Source organism: Terrapene carolina, unplaced genomic scaffold (assembly GCF_002925995.2).
Source record: "Terrapene carolina triunguis isolate 2854851 unplaced genomic scaffold, T_m_triunguis-2.0 Scaffold51, whole genome shotgun sequence".
Lineage (NCBI taxonomy): Eukaryota > Metazoa > Chordata > Testudines > Emydidae > Terrapene > Terrapene triunguis.
The window spans coordinates 1990426-2003440 of NW_020664402.1; the positions used below are offsets into that span (position 1 = coordinate 1990426).

The following is a 13015-nucleotide window of genomic DNA, read 5'->3' on the forward strand; positions in this document are numbered from 1 at the left end:
TGCCCTGACCCCAGCCCCCTGCTCTGCTCCCCAGCGCCCCCATCCCTAGTGCCCCCGCCCTGTCCCCCATTCCCCTTGCCCCCCAGCACCCTTGTACCCAGCGCCCCCCGCTGCTCCTCTTGCCCCGGGGGGAGGCTGGCTGCCTGCCTGCCTGCCTGGGTGGGTGTTGCAGCACGGGGTCAGGCTGTGGGGGGCATTAAAGAGGGATTTGGGAGCGGGCGGTGCCAGATGCTCTGCCCGCAGGATATCAGAAGGGGCACGAGGATACTGGCTTGTTTGGCTGGGGGTGTTATGGGGCTGGAGCTGGATGCAATAACGTACCACTGGGGTCTCTGTCTCCTGGGGTCTGGTGAGGGAGTGGCTGCTATTCCTGGGCACGGCTTTGTCATCTGTGTTGGGGACGGGGCAATACAGCAAGGGCCATTTCTCCACAGCGTGTTTACCTCCCTCTCCCATGTTGTCCCACAGCAAGGTGGGCAGGATGAGGAGCCGGAAGAAGCATTTACATTGGCGCTAGAAGTGGGGACGCCCCAGAAGACATGTCGTACCGAGGCAGCGAGCGGGACTTCCAGACTTCAGCCAGGAGGATGGGAACTTCGTTGCTCTTCCAGCTCTCTGTCCATGAGAGAGAGCTGGACCTGGTCTTCTTGGACCACAGCTATGCCAAGCCATGGAGTGCCCACCCCGATGCTAGCAGTGCCCGGCCTACTCGGATGCTCTTTGTCACCCCCAGGAGGCACCAAGACAGCACCATGTGAGCATAGCCTTTTCTGGTGCTACTGAGTTGGTTGGGTTTGGGTCCACGTGTACCTTGGATATTCCTTCCCTGTGCTCTGATGGTTCACTTGTTGCTTTCTGTGTCTGTTTTCAAGGTGCTTTTTAAACACATTAGGTAACACATGTTGAAACCCCAGTCTAAGAATATAAGAACGGCCATACTGGGTCAGACCAAAGGTCCAGCTAGCCCAGTATCCTGTCTACTGACAGTGGCCAGTGCCAGGTGCCACAGAGGGAATGAACAGAACAGGGAATCATCAAGTGATCCATCCCCTGTCGCCCATTCCCAGCTTCTGACAAGCAGAAGCTAGTGACACCATCCCGGCTAATAGTCATTGATGGACCTATCGTCCATGAGTTTATCTAGTTCTTTTTTGAACCCTGTTATAGTCTTGGCCTTCACAACAACCTCTGGCAAAGAGTTCCACTGGTTAACTGTGCGTTGTGTGAAGAAATACTTCCTTTTGTTTGTTATAAGCTTGCTGCCTATTAATTTCATTTGGTGACCCCTAGTTCTTGTATTATGACACTTCCTTATTTACTTTCTCCACACCAGTCATTATTTTATAGCCCTCTATCATATCCCCTTTTAGTTGTCTCTTTTCTAAGCTGAAAAGTCCCAATCTTATTAATCTCTCCTCATATGGAAGCCGTTCCATACCCCTAATCATTTTTGTTGCCCTTTTCTGAACCTTTTCCAATTCCAATATATCTTTTTTGAGATGGGGCGACCACATCTGCACGCAGTATTCCAGATGTGGGCGTACCATGGATTTATATAGAGGCAATATGATATTTTCTGTTTTATTATCTATCCCTTTCTTAATGATGCCCAACATTCTGTTTGCTTTTTTGACTGCCGCTGCACATTGAGTGCATGTTTTCAGAGAATTATCCACAGTTACTCCAAGATCTCTTTCTTGAGTCATAAGAGCTAATTTACACCCTAACATATTGTATGTATGGTTGGGATTATGCTTTCCATTGTGCAGTACTTTGCATTAAGCAACATTGAATTTCATCTGACAATTGTCTAGACAGTTCAAAACAAAAAGTCACTTTGGAATTTAATTCAGTAAAAACACAAACTTAAAAAGGTTGAAATAGAAATGAAACAGTTCAAAATTGTACATATATTCTGAGGCCAGAGAGATCATTATGATCATCTGGTCTGACCTCCTGTATAACACAGGAAAGAGCACTTTCTCAAAGTAATTCCTGGAGCAGATCTTTTAGAAAATCATCCAATCTTGATTTAAAAATGGTTGGTGGTGGAGAATCCACCATGATCTTTGGCAAATTGTTCTATGATCAATTACTCTCTCTTTTTTTTTAATTATGTCTTCTTTCCAGTCTGAAATTATCTACTTTCTGCTTCCAGCCATTGGATTGTGTAGGACCTTTCTCTGCTACATCAGTGATTTTCAATCTTTTTTTCATTTGCGGGCCCCTAAAAAATTTCAAATGAAGATGCGGACCCATTTGGAAATCTTAGACATATTCTGCGGCCCCTCAGGGGTCTGCGGACCACAGGTTGAAAACAACTGTGCTACACTGATGAGCCCATTATCAAATATTTATTCCCCACATAGGTATTGTAGACCAGTAGTTCTCAAACTTTTGTACTGGTGACCCCTTTCTCACAGCAAGCCTCTGAGCGTGCCCCCTCTTATGAATTAAAAACACTTTTTTTTATATTTAACACTATTATAAAGGCTGGAGGTGAAGCGGGGTTACGAGGTGGAGGCTGACAGCTCACGACCCCCACGTAATAATCTTGTGACCCCCTAAGGGGTTGCAACCCCCAGTTTGAGATCCCATTATAGACTGTAATCAAGTCACTCTTTAATCTTCTCTTTGTTATACTAAACAGATTGAGCTCCTTGATGTCTCACTATGAAGCAGGTTTCTAATCCTTTAATCATTCTCATGACTCTTCTCTGAACCCTCTCCAATTTATCAACACCCTTCTTGAATTGTGGGCAGCAGAACTGGACAAAGTATTCCAGCGGTGGTCGTACCAGTGCCGAATAGAGATGAAATTACCTCTCTACTCCTTCTCCAGATACTGAAATTAAACGTTTCAATTGACTCAATCTGAAACTTTTTTGCATTTTCAATCCATGTAAATTTTCAAGATTTTGACTTTTAACCTAGATTCAGGATGGGAACATTTTTCAAAATCTCGAAAATTCTCCTGGGTCAGGAAAACTGTTTCCTGCCCACCTCTGATGCTAACATCACGCCTTTAAATTCTGGTCCAGACAAGACCTGAAATGCTCGTGAAGTCCAGTGAAAGCCTAGAGATCTGCTTAGTAAGGCCTTGGCTACACTTGAGAGTTACAGCGCAATAAAGCCGCCCCCAGCGCTGTAACTTACTCCCCGTCCACATTGGCAAGGCATTTGCAGCGCTGTATCTCCGTGGCTGCAGCGCTGCAGGTACTCCACCTCCCCGAGAGGAATAACAGCTGCTGCGGAGTGGCTGAGACGGAGTGGCTAAGACGCTGGTGCTCCAGTTTAAACGGAGAGTAACCTTATTATGCAGTGATTGACCTTCGGAAACTCCCCATAATCCTTTTAAGTGAAGCTTTCTCTCTTTGTTTTGTTGTGAACTCCGGGCTCCTGGAGCTGCTTATCAAAAAAACAAACACAGCTACTGTTTGCTGTGGATGAGTAGAGGCAGGCAGGGGGGCTCCCTTTGGAACGCCCACAGCTGATGTTTGCTTGAAGAGAGAGGCGGCTGCGGGAGGGAGAGGGGCGTCCGTTTCGGGGAGTGGCTGCTTATCTGGTCTGTGAGGGAAAGAAACAAACAGCTGCTGTTTGCTTTCAGTGAGTGGGAGGGGGTGGAGGAGGGAGCGGGGTCGGAACTTGCCTTCTCTCTCTCCCCCCACGCTTCCTGTCACACTCCACCCCTGCCCCCCTTTTGAAAAGCACATTGCAGCCACTTGAACGCTGGGATAGCTGTCCATAATGCACCGCTCCCAATGCCGCTGCAAATGTGGCCACGACAGTGCGCTGGCAGCTGTCAATGTGGACAGACTGCAGCGCTTTCCCTACTCAGCTGTACGAAGACAGGTTTAACTCACAGCGCTGTACAGCTGCAAGTGTAGCCAAGGCCTAAGTGCTTAAAGTACAATGGCTTTGTCTTGACTAGAGTTTTAGAAGCTGTTAATTAGATCAAGCTAGTTAACTTGAGCTAACATCACATCTCTAAATTCTAGTCTAAACAAAACCTTTAGAGAGGGACTGGGTGTGAGCTAATAAACTCGCAGACCCGGTGTACACTACAGAATGTCACCATGTCTGAACATGCTTGCTGGGCTTGGTAGCTAGCCAGTGCTGAATGCATTTTAGAAGTCAGCGTGTGCAGCAGGTCAGACTGCCTTCAGCTGATTGTGACATGGTGGGTCCTTCACTGTCTTCAGGAGCGTGTGCGCTCACATGATTGTTGATGACCATAGTTAGAAAGAGTAAAATTTCCAAGTGCAGACCAGGCCTCCGCACATCCCTCCAAAAGGTTGGGGGGTTGGTATTTCTCAAAATAGGTGATGGGACCACTGGAGCAGTCATGGGATAAGAGAAGGGGATGTTTTATTTTTGTTGCCTATATTTTGCAGCCTAGTGTGTCCCCTCTCTTATTTTCCTTTATTGTTTTATGTATTTTCCCTTTGTGATGCTGGAACTGTTTCCTATGTGTATGTGTGGGATGGGTGGATGGAATAAAAGAATCAAGGTCGGCCTGATTATGTTATAGTCATCAAATGGGGATGTTTCTAGTGCAGTTCTGCAGGGATTGGTTTTCTGCCTGATGCTGTTAAATATATTATCAGTGATCTGGAAGTAAATGTAAAATCACTGCTCCCAGTGCGATGCTGTGGCCAAAGGGCTAACGCGATCCTTGGCTGTGTCCACAGTACAGTAGAGAGAAGGAGCGAGGAGGTGATTCGTCTCTCTGTATACAGCATGGGTGAGACTGATACTGGAATGCTGCATCCAGTTCTAGTATTTATATTATTACAGGGATGTTGAAAAATCAGAGAAGGTGCAGAAAAGAGCCACAGAAAGTGTTCAGGGTCTGGAGAAAATACCTAACAGGGAGACTGAAAGAGCTTAATCTTATCAACAAGAAAATTGAGAGGTGACATTATTATCATCATCAATTCCTTCAGGGGAGGGAAAAAAAACACCAGGTACTAAAGGCCTCTTTAATCTAGTGCAGAAAGGCAGAAGAACCACCAATGGCTGGAAGCTGAGATCAGACAAATTCAAATTAGAAACAAGGCACAAATTTTAACGGTGAGGGTGATTAACCATTGAACAAACTACCATGGGAAATGATGGATTTTCCATCTCCTAAAGTCTTCAAATCAAGACAGGATGTGCTTTAGTCAAATTCAAATTAATGGGCTTAATTCAGGAGTAACTGGGTGAAATTCTCTGGCCTGTGGTCAGATGAGATGATCTAATGGTCCCTTTTGGTCTTAAACTCTGAATCTGTGAATACAGATACCACTGGAGGGCTCCCCAGATGATGCAGGGGTCACAGAGCCCTGATCATGTGTGAGATAAATTTACTTGCCGGAAGTGATGCAACTTATCTAGGAAAACAGGTGGGATGTTTTCTCCGCAACTGCTCTATGGTGCAGTAACTTCTGCAGAGTCTCTGCTACTACTTGAGCTGAAGAGTAAAGCATCAGATATAGGCATTTCAGTTAAACAAATAAAGGCCCCCAAGAAAGCTCAGTAATTTGTATTTCAAACAAAATGGCTCAGCTATAAACAATGGTTAAAACTTGCAAGATTGAAAAGTGTTTTAACCATTGTTTATAGCTGAGCCATTTTGTTTGAATTCCTTCCCTCCTCCACTCATCCCATTATCCACCCACATACCTTAGCCAATATAATCCAGCATGGACCAAATAAAATTATCACCATGGCTAAACAGCAGAGTAAAAAAGGCTATTAGAGGCAAAAAGGCATCCTTTAAAAATTGGAAGTCAGATCCTACTGAGGAAAGTAGAAAGCAGCATAAACTCTGGCAAGTAAGAGTATGTCTTCACTACTGGATCGATCCAGCGGGGATTGATTTATCACGTCTAGTCTAGATTCGATAAATCGATCCCCGAGCGCTCTCCCGTGGACTCCTGTACTCTAGCTCAGCGAGAGGTGCAAGCAGAGTCGACGGGGGAGCGGCAGCAGTCGACTCACCATAGTGAAGACACCGCGATAAGTCGATCTAAGTACTTTGACTTCAGCTACGTTATTCATAGCTTCCGCCCGCCCCCCAGTGTAGACCAGGCCTAAGTGTAAAAGTATAATTAGGCAGGGCAAAAAAAGACTTTAAAGAGCAACTTGCAAAAGACATATTTTTTTTTAAGTACATCAGAAACAGGAAGCCTGCCAAACATTTAGTGGGGCCACTGGACAATCAAGGTGCTAAAGGAGCACTCAAGAAAGACAAGGTCATTGCAAACACGTTAAATGAATTCTTTGCATCGGTCTTCACTGCAGAGGATATGAGGGAGATTCCCATACCGGAGCCATTCTTTTTAGGTGACAGATTTGAGGAACTGTCCCAGATTGAGCTGTCAGTAGAACAAATTGATGAATTAAATAGTAAGAAGTCACCAGGACCAGATCCTATTCACCCAATAATTTTGAAGGCACTCTCATATGAAATTGCAGAACTACTTTTTGAATGTAACCTATCACTTAAATCAGCCTCTGTACCAGATGACTGGAGGATAGCTACTGTAATCCCGATTATTAAAAGAGGTCCCAGACGCAGTCCTGGCAATGACAGGGCCGGAAAGCCTAACTTCAGCACCAGGCAAACTGGTTGAAACTTCAGTAAAGAACAGAATTATCAGACATGTTCATGAAACAGTATGTTGGGGAAAAGTCAACACGGCTTTTGTAAAGGGAGATCATGCATAACCAATCTTTGAATACTTTTCGGGGGTCAGCAAGCATCTGAACAAGGGTGATTCAGCTGATATAGTGTACTTGGATTTTCAGAAAGCCTTTAGCAAGGTCCCACACCAAAGGCTTTTAAGCAAAGTAAGCAGTCGGGGTAAAAGTGAAGGTCCTTTTCTGGATCAGTAACTGACTAAAAGATAGGAAACAAAGAGTAGGAATAAATGGTCACTTTTCACAATGGAGAGAGGTAAATAGTGGTGTCCCTCAGGGATCTGTACTGGGACATGTGCTGTGCAGCATATTCATAAATGATCTGAAAAAGGGGTAAACAGTGAGGTGGCAAAGATTGCAGACGATACAAAATTATTCAAGATTAAGTCCAAAACTGACTGTGAAGAGTTCCAAAGGGATCTCACAAAACTGGGTGACTGGGCTACAAAATGGCAGATGAAATGCAGTGTTGATAAGGGCAAAGTAATGCACATTGGAAAAATAATCCCAACTATACTTACAAAATGATGGGGTCTAAATTAGCTGTTGCCACTCAAGAGAGAGATTTGGGGGTCATTGTGGATACTTCTCTGGAAACATCCAGTCAATGTGCAATGGCAGTCAAAAAAGCTAACAATGTTTGGAACCATTAGGAAAGGTAGAGATAATAAGACAGAAAATATCATGCCACTAGAGAAATCCATTGTATATCCACATCTTGAATACTGGGTGCAGTTCTGGTTGCCCCATTGGCAAAAGTACAGAAAAGGGCAACAAAAATGATTAGGGGTATGGAACAGCATCCATATGAGGAGAGATTCAAAAGACTGGGACAGATCATCTTAGAAAAGAGACGACTAAGGGGGGAGGGGATACAATAGAGGTCTATAAAATCATGAATGGCGTGGAGACAGTGAATAGAGAAGTGTTATTTACACTGTCTCATAACACAAAAACTAGAGGTCATCCAGTGAAATCAATGGGCAGGAGATTTAAAACAAAAGGAAGTACTTCTTCACACAATGCACAGTTCACCTGTGGAACTCATTGCCAGGGGATTCTGTGAAGGCCAAAAATTTAACTGGATCCAAAAAAGAATTAGACTAGTTTGTGAAGGGTAGGTCCATTAATGACTATTAGCCAAGATGGTCAGAGATGCAATCCTATGCTCTGGGTGTCCCTAAACTCCTGACTGCCAGAAGCTGGGAGTGGACGACAGGGGATGGATCCTTCGATAAATTGTCCTGTTCTGTTCATTCCCTCTGAACCATTTGGCACTGGCCACCATCGGAAGACAGGATATTGGGTTAGGTGGACCTTAGGTCTGATCCAGTATACCTGTACTTATGTTCTTAAACTGTATGTGAGCCATGTTACCAAACTGCTACCACCTCGGGCCATTGAAGGCCCCAGTGGGGCTATGAAATCTGCAAGCATGGACCCCTGCATGTATGGTGTCCCGCTGACTTCTTTGGAACGTCATGTAGACACACAGGTGTGTGCTACAGGATCTGTGCCTACTACCAGGGCCGGCGCTTCCACTAGGCAACCCTAGGCGGTCGCCTAGGGCGGCAGGATTTGGGGGGGCGGCATTTTGCTGTCCTCGTCAGAAATTCGGCGGCGGGGGGTCCTTCCGCTCTGGGTCTTAGGCGGAAATTCGGCGCCGGGTCCTTCACTCGCTCCGGGACTCGCCGCCGAAGTGCCCCGAAGACGCGGAGCGGAAGGACCCCTGCTGCTGAATGCTCAGAGGAGGAGCGTTGCCGCCTAGGGCGGCAAAAACCCTGGCATCGCTCCTGCCTACGACTGAAGTGGGTTGGGAGACACAGACTCATAGAATATCAGGGTTGAAAGGGACCTCAGGAGGTCATCTAGTCCAACCCCCTGCTCAAAGCAGGACCAATCCCCAACTAAATCATCCCAGCCAGGGCTTTGTCAAGCCCAACCTTAAAAACCTCTAAGAAAGGAGATTCCACCACCTCCCTAGGTAACCCCTTCCAGTGCTTCACCACCCTCCTAGTGAAAAAGTTTTTCTTAATATCCAACCTAAACCTCACCCACTGCAACTTGAGACCATTACTCCTTGTTCTGTCATCTGCTACCACTGAAAACAGTCTAGATCCATCCTCTTTGGAACCCCTTTCAGGTAGTTGAAAGCAGCTATCAAATCCCCCCTCATTCTTCTCTTCTGCAGACTAAACAATCCCAGTTCCCTCAGCGTCTCCTCATAAGTCATGTGCTCCAGGCCCCTAATTATTTTTGTTGCCCTCCGCTGGACTCTTTCCAATTTTTCCACATCCTTCTTGTAGTGTGGGGCCCAAAACTGGACACAGTACTCCAGATGAGGCCTCACCAATGCCGAATAGAGGGAATGATCACGTCCCTCGATCTGCTGGCAATGCCCCTACTTATACAGCCCAAAATGCCGTTAGCCTTCTTGGCAACAAAGGCACATGGTTGACTCATATCCGGCTTCTTGTCCACTGTAACCCCTAGGTCCTTTTCTGCAGAACTGCTGCCTAGCCATTCGGTCCCTAGTCTGTAGCAGTGCATGGGATTTTTCCGTCCTAAGTGCAGGCCTCTACACTTGTCCTTGTTGAACCTCATCAGATTTCTTTTGGCCCAATCCTCTAATTTGTCTAGCTCCCTCTGTATCCTATCCCTACCCTCCAACGTAACGTATCTACCACTCCTCCCAGTTTAGTGTCATCTGCAAACTTGCTGAGGGTGCAGTCCACGCCATCCTCCAGATCATCAATGAAGGTATTGAACAAAACCGGCATCAGGACCGACCCTTGGGGCACGCCGCTTGATACCGGCTGCCAACTAGACATGGAGCCATTGATCACTACCTGTTGAGCCCGATGATCTAGCCAGCTTTCTATCCACCTTATAGTCCATTCATCCAGCCCATACTTCTTTAACTTGCCTGCAGGAATACTGTGGGAGACCGTATCAAAAGCTTTGCTAACGTCAAGGAATAACACGTCCACTGCTTTCCCCTCATCGACAGAGCCAATTATCTCATCATAGAAGGCAATTAGGTTAGTCAGGCATGACTTGCCCTTAGTGAATCCATGCTGACTGTTCCTGATCACTTTCCTCTCCTCGAAGTGCTTCAGAATTGATTCCTTGAGGACCTGCTCCATGATTTTTCCAGGGACTGAGGTGAGGCTGACTGGCCTGTAGTTCCCCGGATCCTCCTCCCTTTTTTAAAGATGGGCACTACATTAGCCTTTTTCCCGTCATCCAGGACCTCCCCCGATCGCCATGAGTTTTCAAAGATAATGGCCAATGGCTCTGCAGTCACGTCCACCAACTCCTTTAGCACCCTCAGATGCATTGCATCCGGCCCCATGGACTTGTGCTCGTCCAGCTTTTCTAAATAGTCCTGAACCACTTCTTTCTCCACAGAGGGCTGCTCACCTCCTCCCCATACTGTGCTGCCCAGTGCAGTAGTCTGGGAGCTGACCTTGTTCATGAAGACAGAGGCAAAAAAAGCATTGAGTACATTAGCTTTTTCCACATCCTCTGTCATTAGGTTGCCTCCCCCATTCAGTAAGGGGCCCACACTTTTCTTGACCACCTTCTTGTTGCTAACATACCTGGTGAAACCCTTCTTGTTACTCTTAACATCCCTTGCTAGCTGCAACTCCAAGTGTGATTTGGCGTTCCTGATTTCACTCCTCCATACCTTGGCAATATTTTCATACTCCACCCTTGTCCACCTTGTCATTTGTCCAAGCTTCCACTTCTTGTAAGATTCTTTTTTGAGTTTAAGATCAGCAAGGATTTCACTGTTAAGCCAAGCTGGTTGCCTGCCATATTTACTGTTCTTTCTACACATCGGGATGGTTTGTTCCTGCAGCCTCAATAAGGATTCTTTAAAATACAGCCAGCTCTCCTGGACTCCTTTCCCCCTCATGTTATTCTCCCAGGGGATCCTGCCCATCAGTTCCCTGAGGGAGTCAAAGTCTGCTTTTCTGAAGTCCAGGGTCTGTATTCTTCTGCATTCCTTTCTTCCTTGTGTCAGGATCCTGAACTTGACCATCTCATGGTCACTGCCTCTGAGGTTCCCATCCACTTTTGCTTCCCCTACTAATTCTTCCCTGTTTATGAGTACCAGGTCAAGAAGAGCTCTGCCCCTAGTTGGTTCCTCCAGCACTTGCACCAGGAAATTGTCCCCTACACTTTCCAAAAACTTCCTGGATTGTCTGTGCACCGCTGTATTGCTCTCTCAGCAGATATCAGGGTGATTGAAGTCCCCCATGAGAAGCAGGGCCTGTGATCTAGTAACTTCTGTTAGTTGCCTGAAGAACGCCTCGTCCACCTCATCCCCCTGGTCTGGTGGTCTATAGCAGACTCCCACCACGACATCACTCTTGTTGCTCACATTTCTAAACTTAAATCAGAGACTCTCAGGTTTTTCTGCAGTTTCATACTGGAGCTCTGAGCAGTCAGACTGCTCTCTTACATACAATGCAACTCTCCCACCTTTTCTGCCCTGCCTGTCCTTCCTGAACAGTTTATATCCATCCATGACAATACTCCAGTCATGTGAGTTATCCCACCAAGTCTCTGTTATTCCAATCACATCATAATTCCTTGACTGTACCAGGACTTCCAGTTCTCCCTGCTTGTTTCCCAGTCTTCTTGCATTTGTGTATAGGCACTTAAAATAACTCGCTGATCGTCCTGCTTTCTCAGTATGAGGCAGGAGTCCTCCCCTCTTGCGCTCTCCGGCTCGTGCTTCCTCCCGGTATTCCACTTCCCCACTTAGGGCTTTGGTCTCCTTCCCCCGGTGAACCTAGTTTAAAGCCCTCCTCACTAGGTTAGGCAGGCTGCTTGCGAAGATGCTCTTCCCTCTCTTCATTAGGTGGAGCCCATCTCTTCCTTGCAATCCTTCTTCTTGGAACACCATCCAATGGTCAAAGAATCCAAAACCTTCTCTTCAACACCACCTGCGTAGCCTTTAACGATTCGATGGTCTCTACCCAGGCCTTTTCCCTGCACAGGGAGGATGGACGAGAACACCACTTGTGCCTCAAACTCCTTTATCCTTCTTCCCAGAGCCACATAGTCTGCAGTAATCCGCTCAAGGTCATTCTAGGCAGTATTATTGGTGCCCACGTGGAGAAGCAGAAAGGGGTAGCGAGCTGAGAGCTTGATGAGTTTTGGCAGTCTCTCTGTCACATCATGAATCCTAGCTCCTGGCCAGCAGCACACGTCTTGGTTTTCCCAGTTGGGATGGCAGATGACTCAGTCCCCCTTAGGAGGGAGTCCCCGACCACCACCACCCGCCTCCTTCTCTTGGGAGCGTTGGTCGTGGAACCCCCATCCCTAGGACAGTGCATCTCATGCCTTCCAATCGGTGGAGTCTCCTTCTGCTCCCTTCCCTCAGATGTATCATCTAGTCCACTCTCCGCATTAGTACCTGTGGAGAGAACATGAAAATGGTTGCTCACCTGTATCTGCATTGCTGGTACATGGAGTCTCCTCTTTCTTCTTCTGGAGGTCACATGCTGCCAATTTTCTTCACCGTCCTTCTGTCCCCGCTGCGCAGCCTGCTGTGATTCTTCAGAATGTTGTGCCCATAGAAGCATATCCTGACATCTGTCCAGGAAATCTTCATTTTCTCTTATGCAACGCAGGGTTGATACTTGTTTCTCCAAACCTTGAACCTTCTCTTCCAATATGGAGACCAGCTTGCACTTTGTACAGAGAAAGTTGCTTCTGTCCTGTGGAAGAAAGACAGACATGGCACATCCTGTGCAGGTCACAACAGCTGATTGCTCACCGTCCATATTACCTTCCCTCTAAGAGCTTCCTCAGCTGTTGCAGTAACTACTCATAGAAGCCCGCAAGATGAAAGCCTCAGTGGGCTCTCCCCAGGCAAACTCCCTCTATTAGCCTCCACTGTTCGCCGCTCAGCTGGTTCGCAACTGGCTGCCTTTTTATAACAGTCAGGCCCACACATGGTTAAAACCTGATTCAGGGCTTATCAGCACTACAAATTGCAAGTAACCTTGTCAGGAGACAATCATGTTGTTAGATGACATTTCATTTTGTAGCGTAGCCTGGCCCCAAGACAGAGGTTTCGGGTGCAGAATACGGTTACAAATGCAATGAAAAACAGCACGGTTCCATCTTCTGCTCCAGTGGCAGCAGCTTCAAAGGCTGTGTCTCAGCCATGGTCAGATACTGATTTGGAGCTTGTGTGGGATGGAGGATGAAATAAGCTTGAAGGAGCCTTGTGCTTTCAGACAGGTGGGCACAGGTGTGCTGTCTCTGTTCCATCTTGCCCAGGCAGGTACCTGTAATCCAGTGCAGT

General features: G+C 46.8%; 1 protein-coding gene across 4 annotated transcripts in view; it reads left to right on the plus strand.

Moving 5' to 3' along the window:
• The first annotated feature begins 473 nt into the window (after nucleotides 1–473).
• The window catches only part of LOC112114971 (KAT8 regulatory NSL complex subunit 3-like), a 60968-nt gene continuing 48426 nt past the window's right edge, over nucleotides 474–13015 (plus strand). For all 4 annotated transcript variants that reach the window (XM_026657004.1, XM_026657012.1, XM_026657017.1 and 1 more), the window contains exon 1: nucleotides 474–754. In XM_026657004.1, the coding sequence (XP_026512789.1) occupies nucleotides 540–754 (215 nt within the window). In that variant the 5' untranslated portion in view covers nucleotides 474–539. The remainder of the gene's footprint in view (nucleotides 755–13015) is intronic.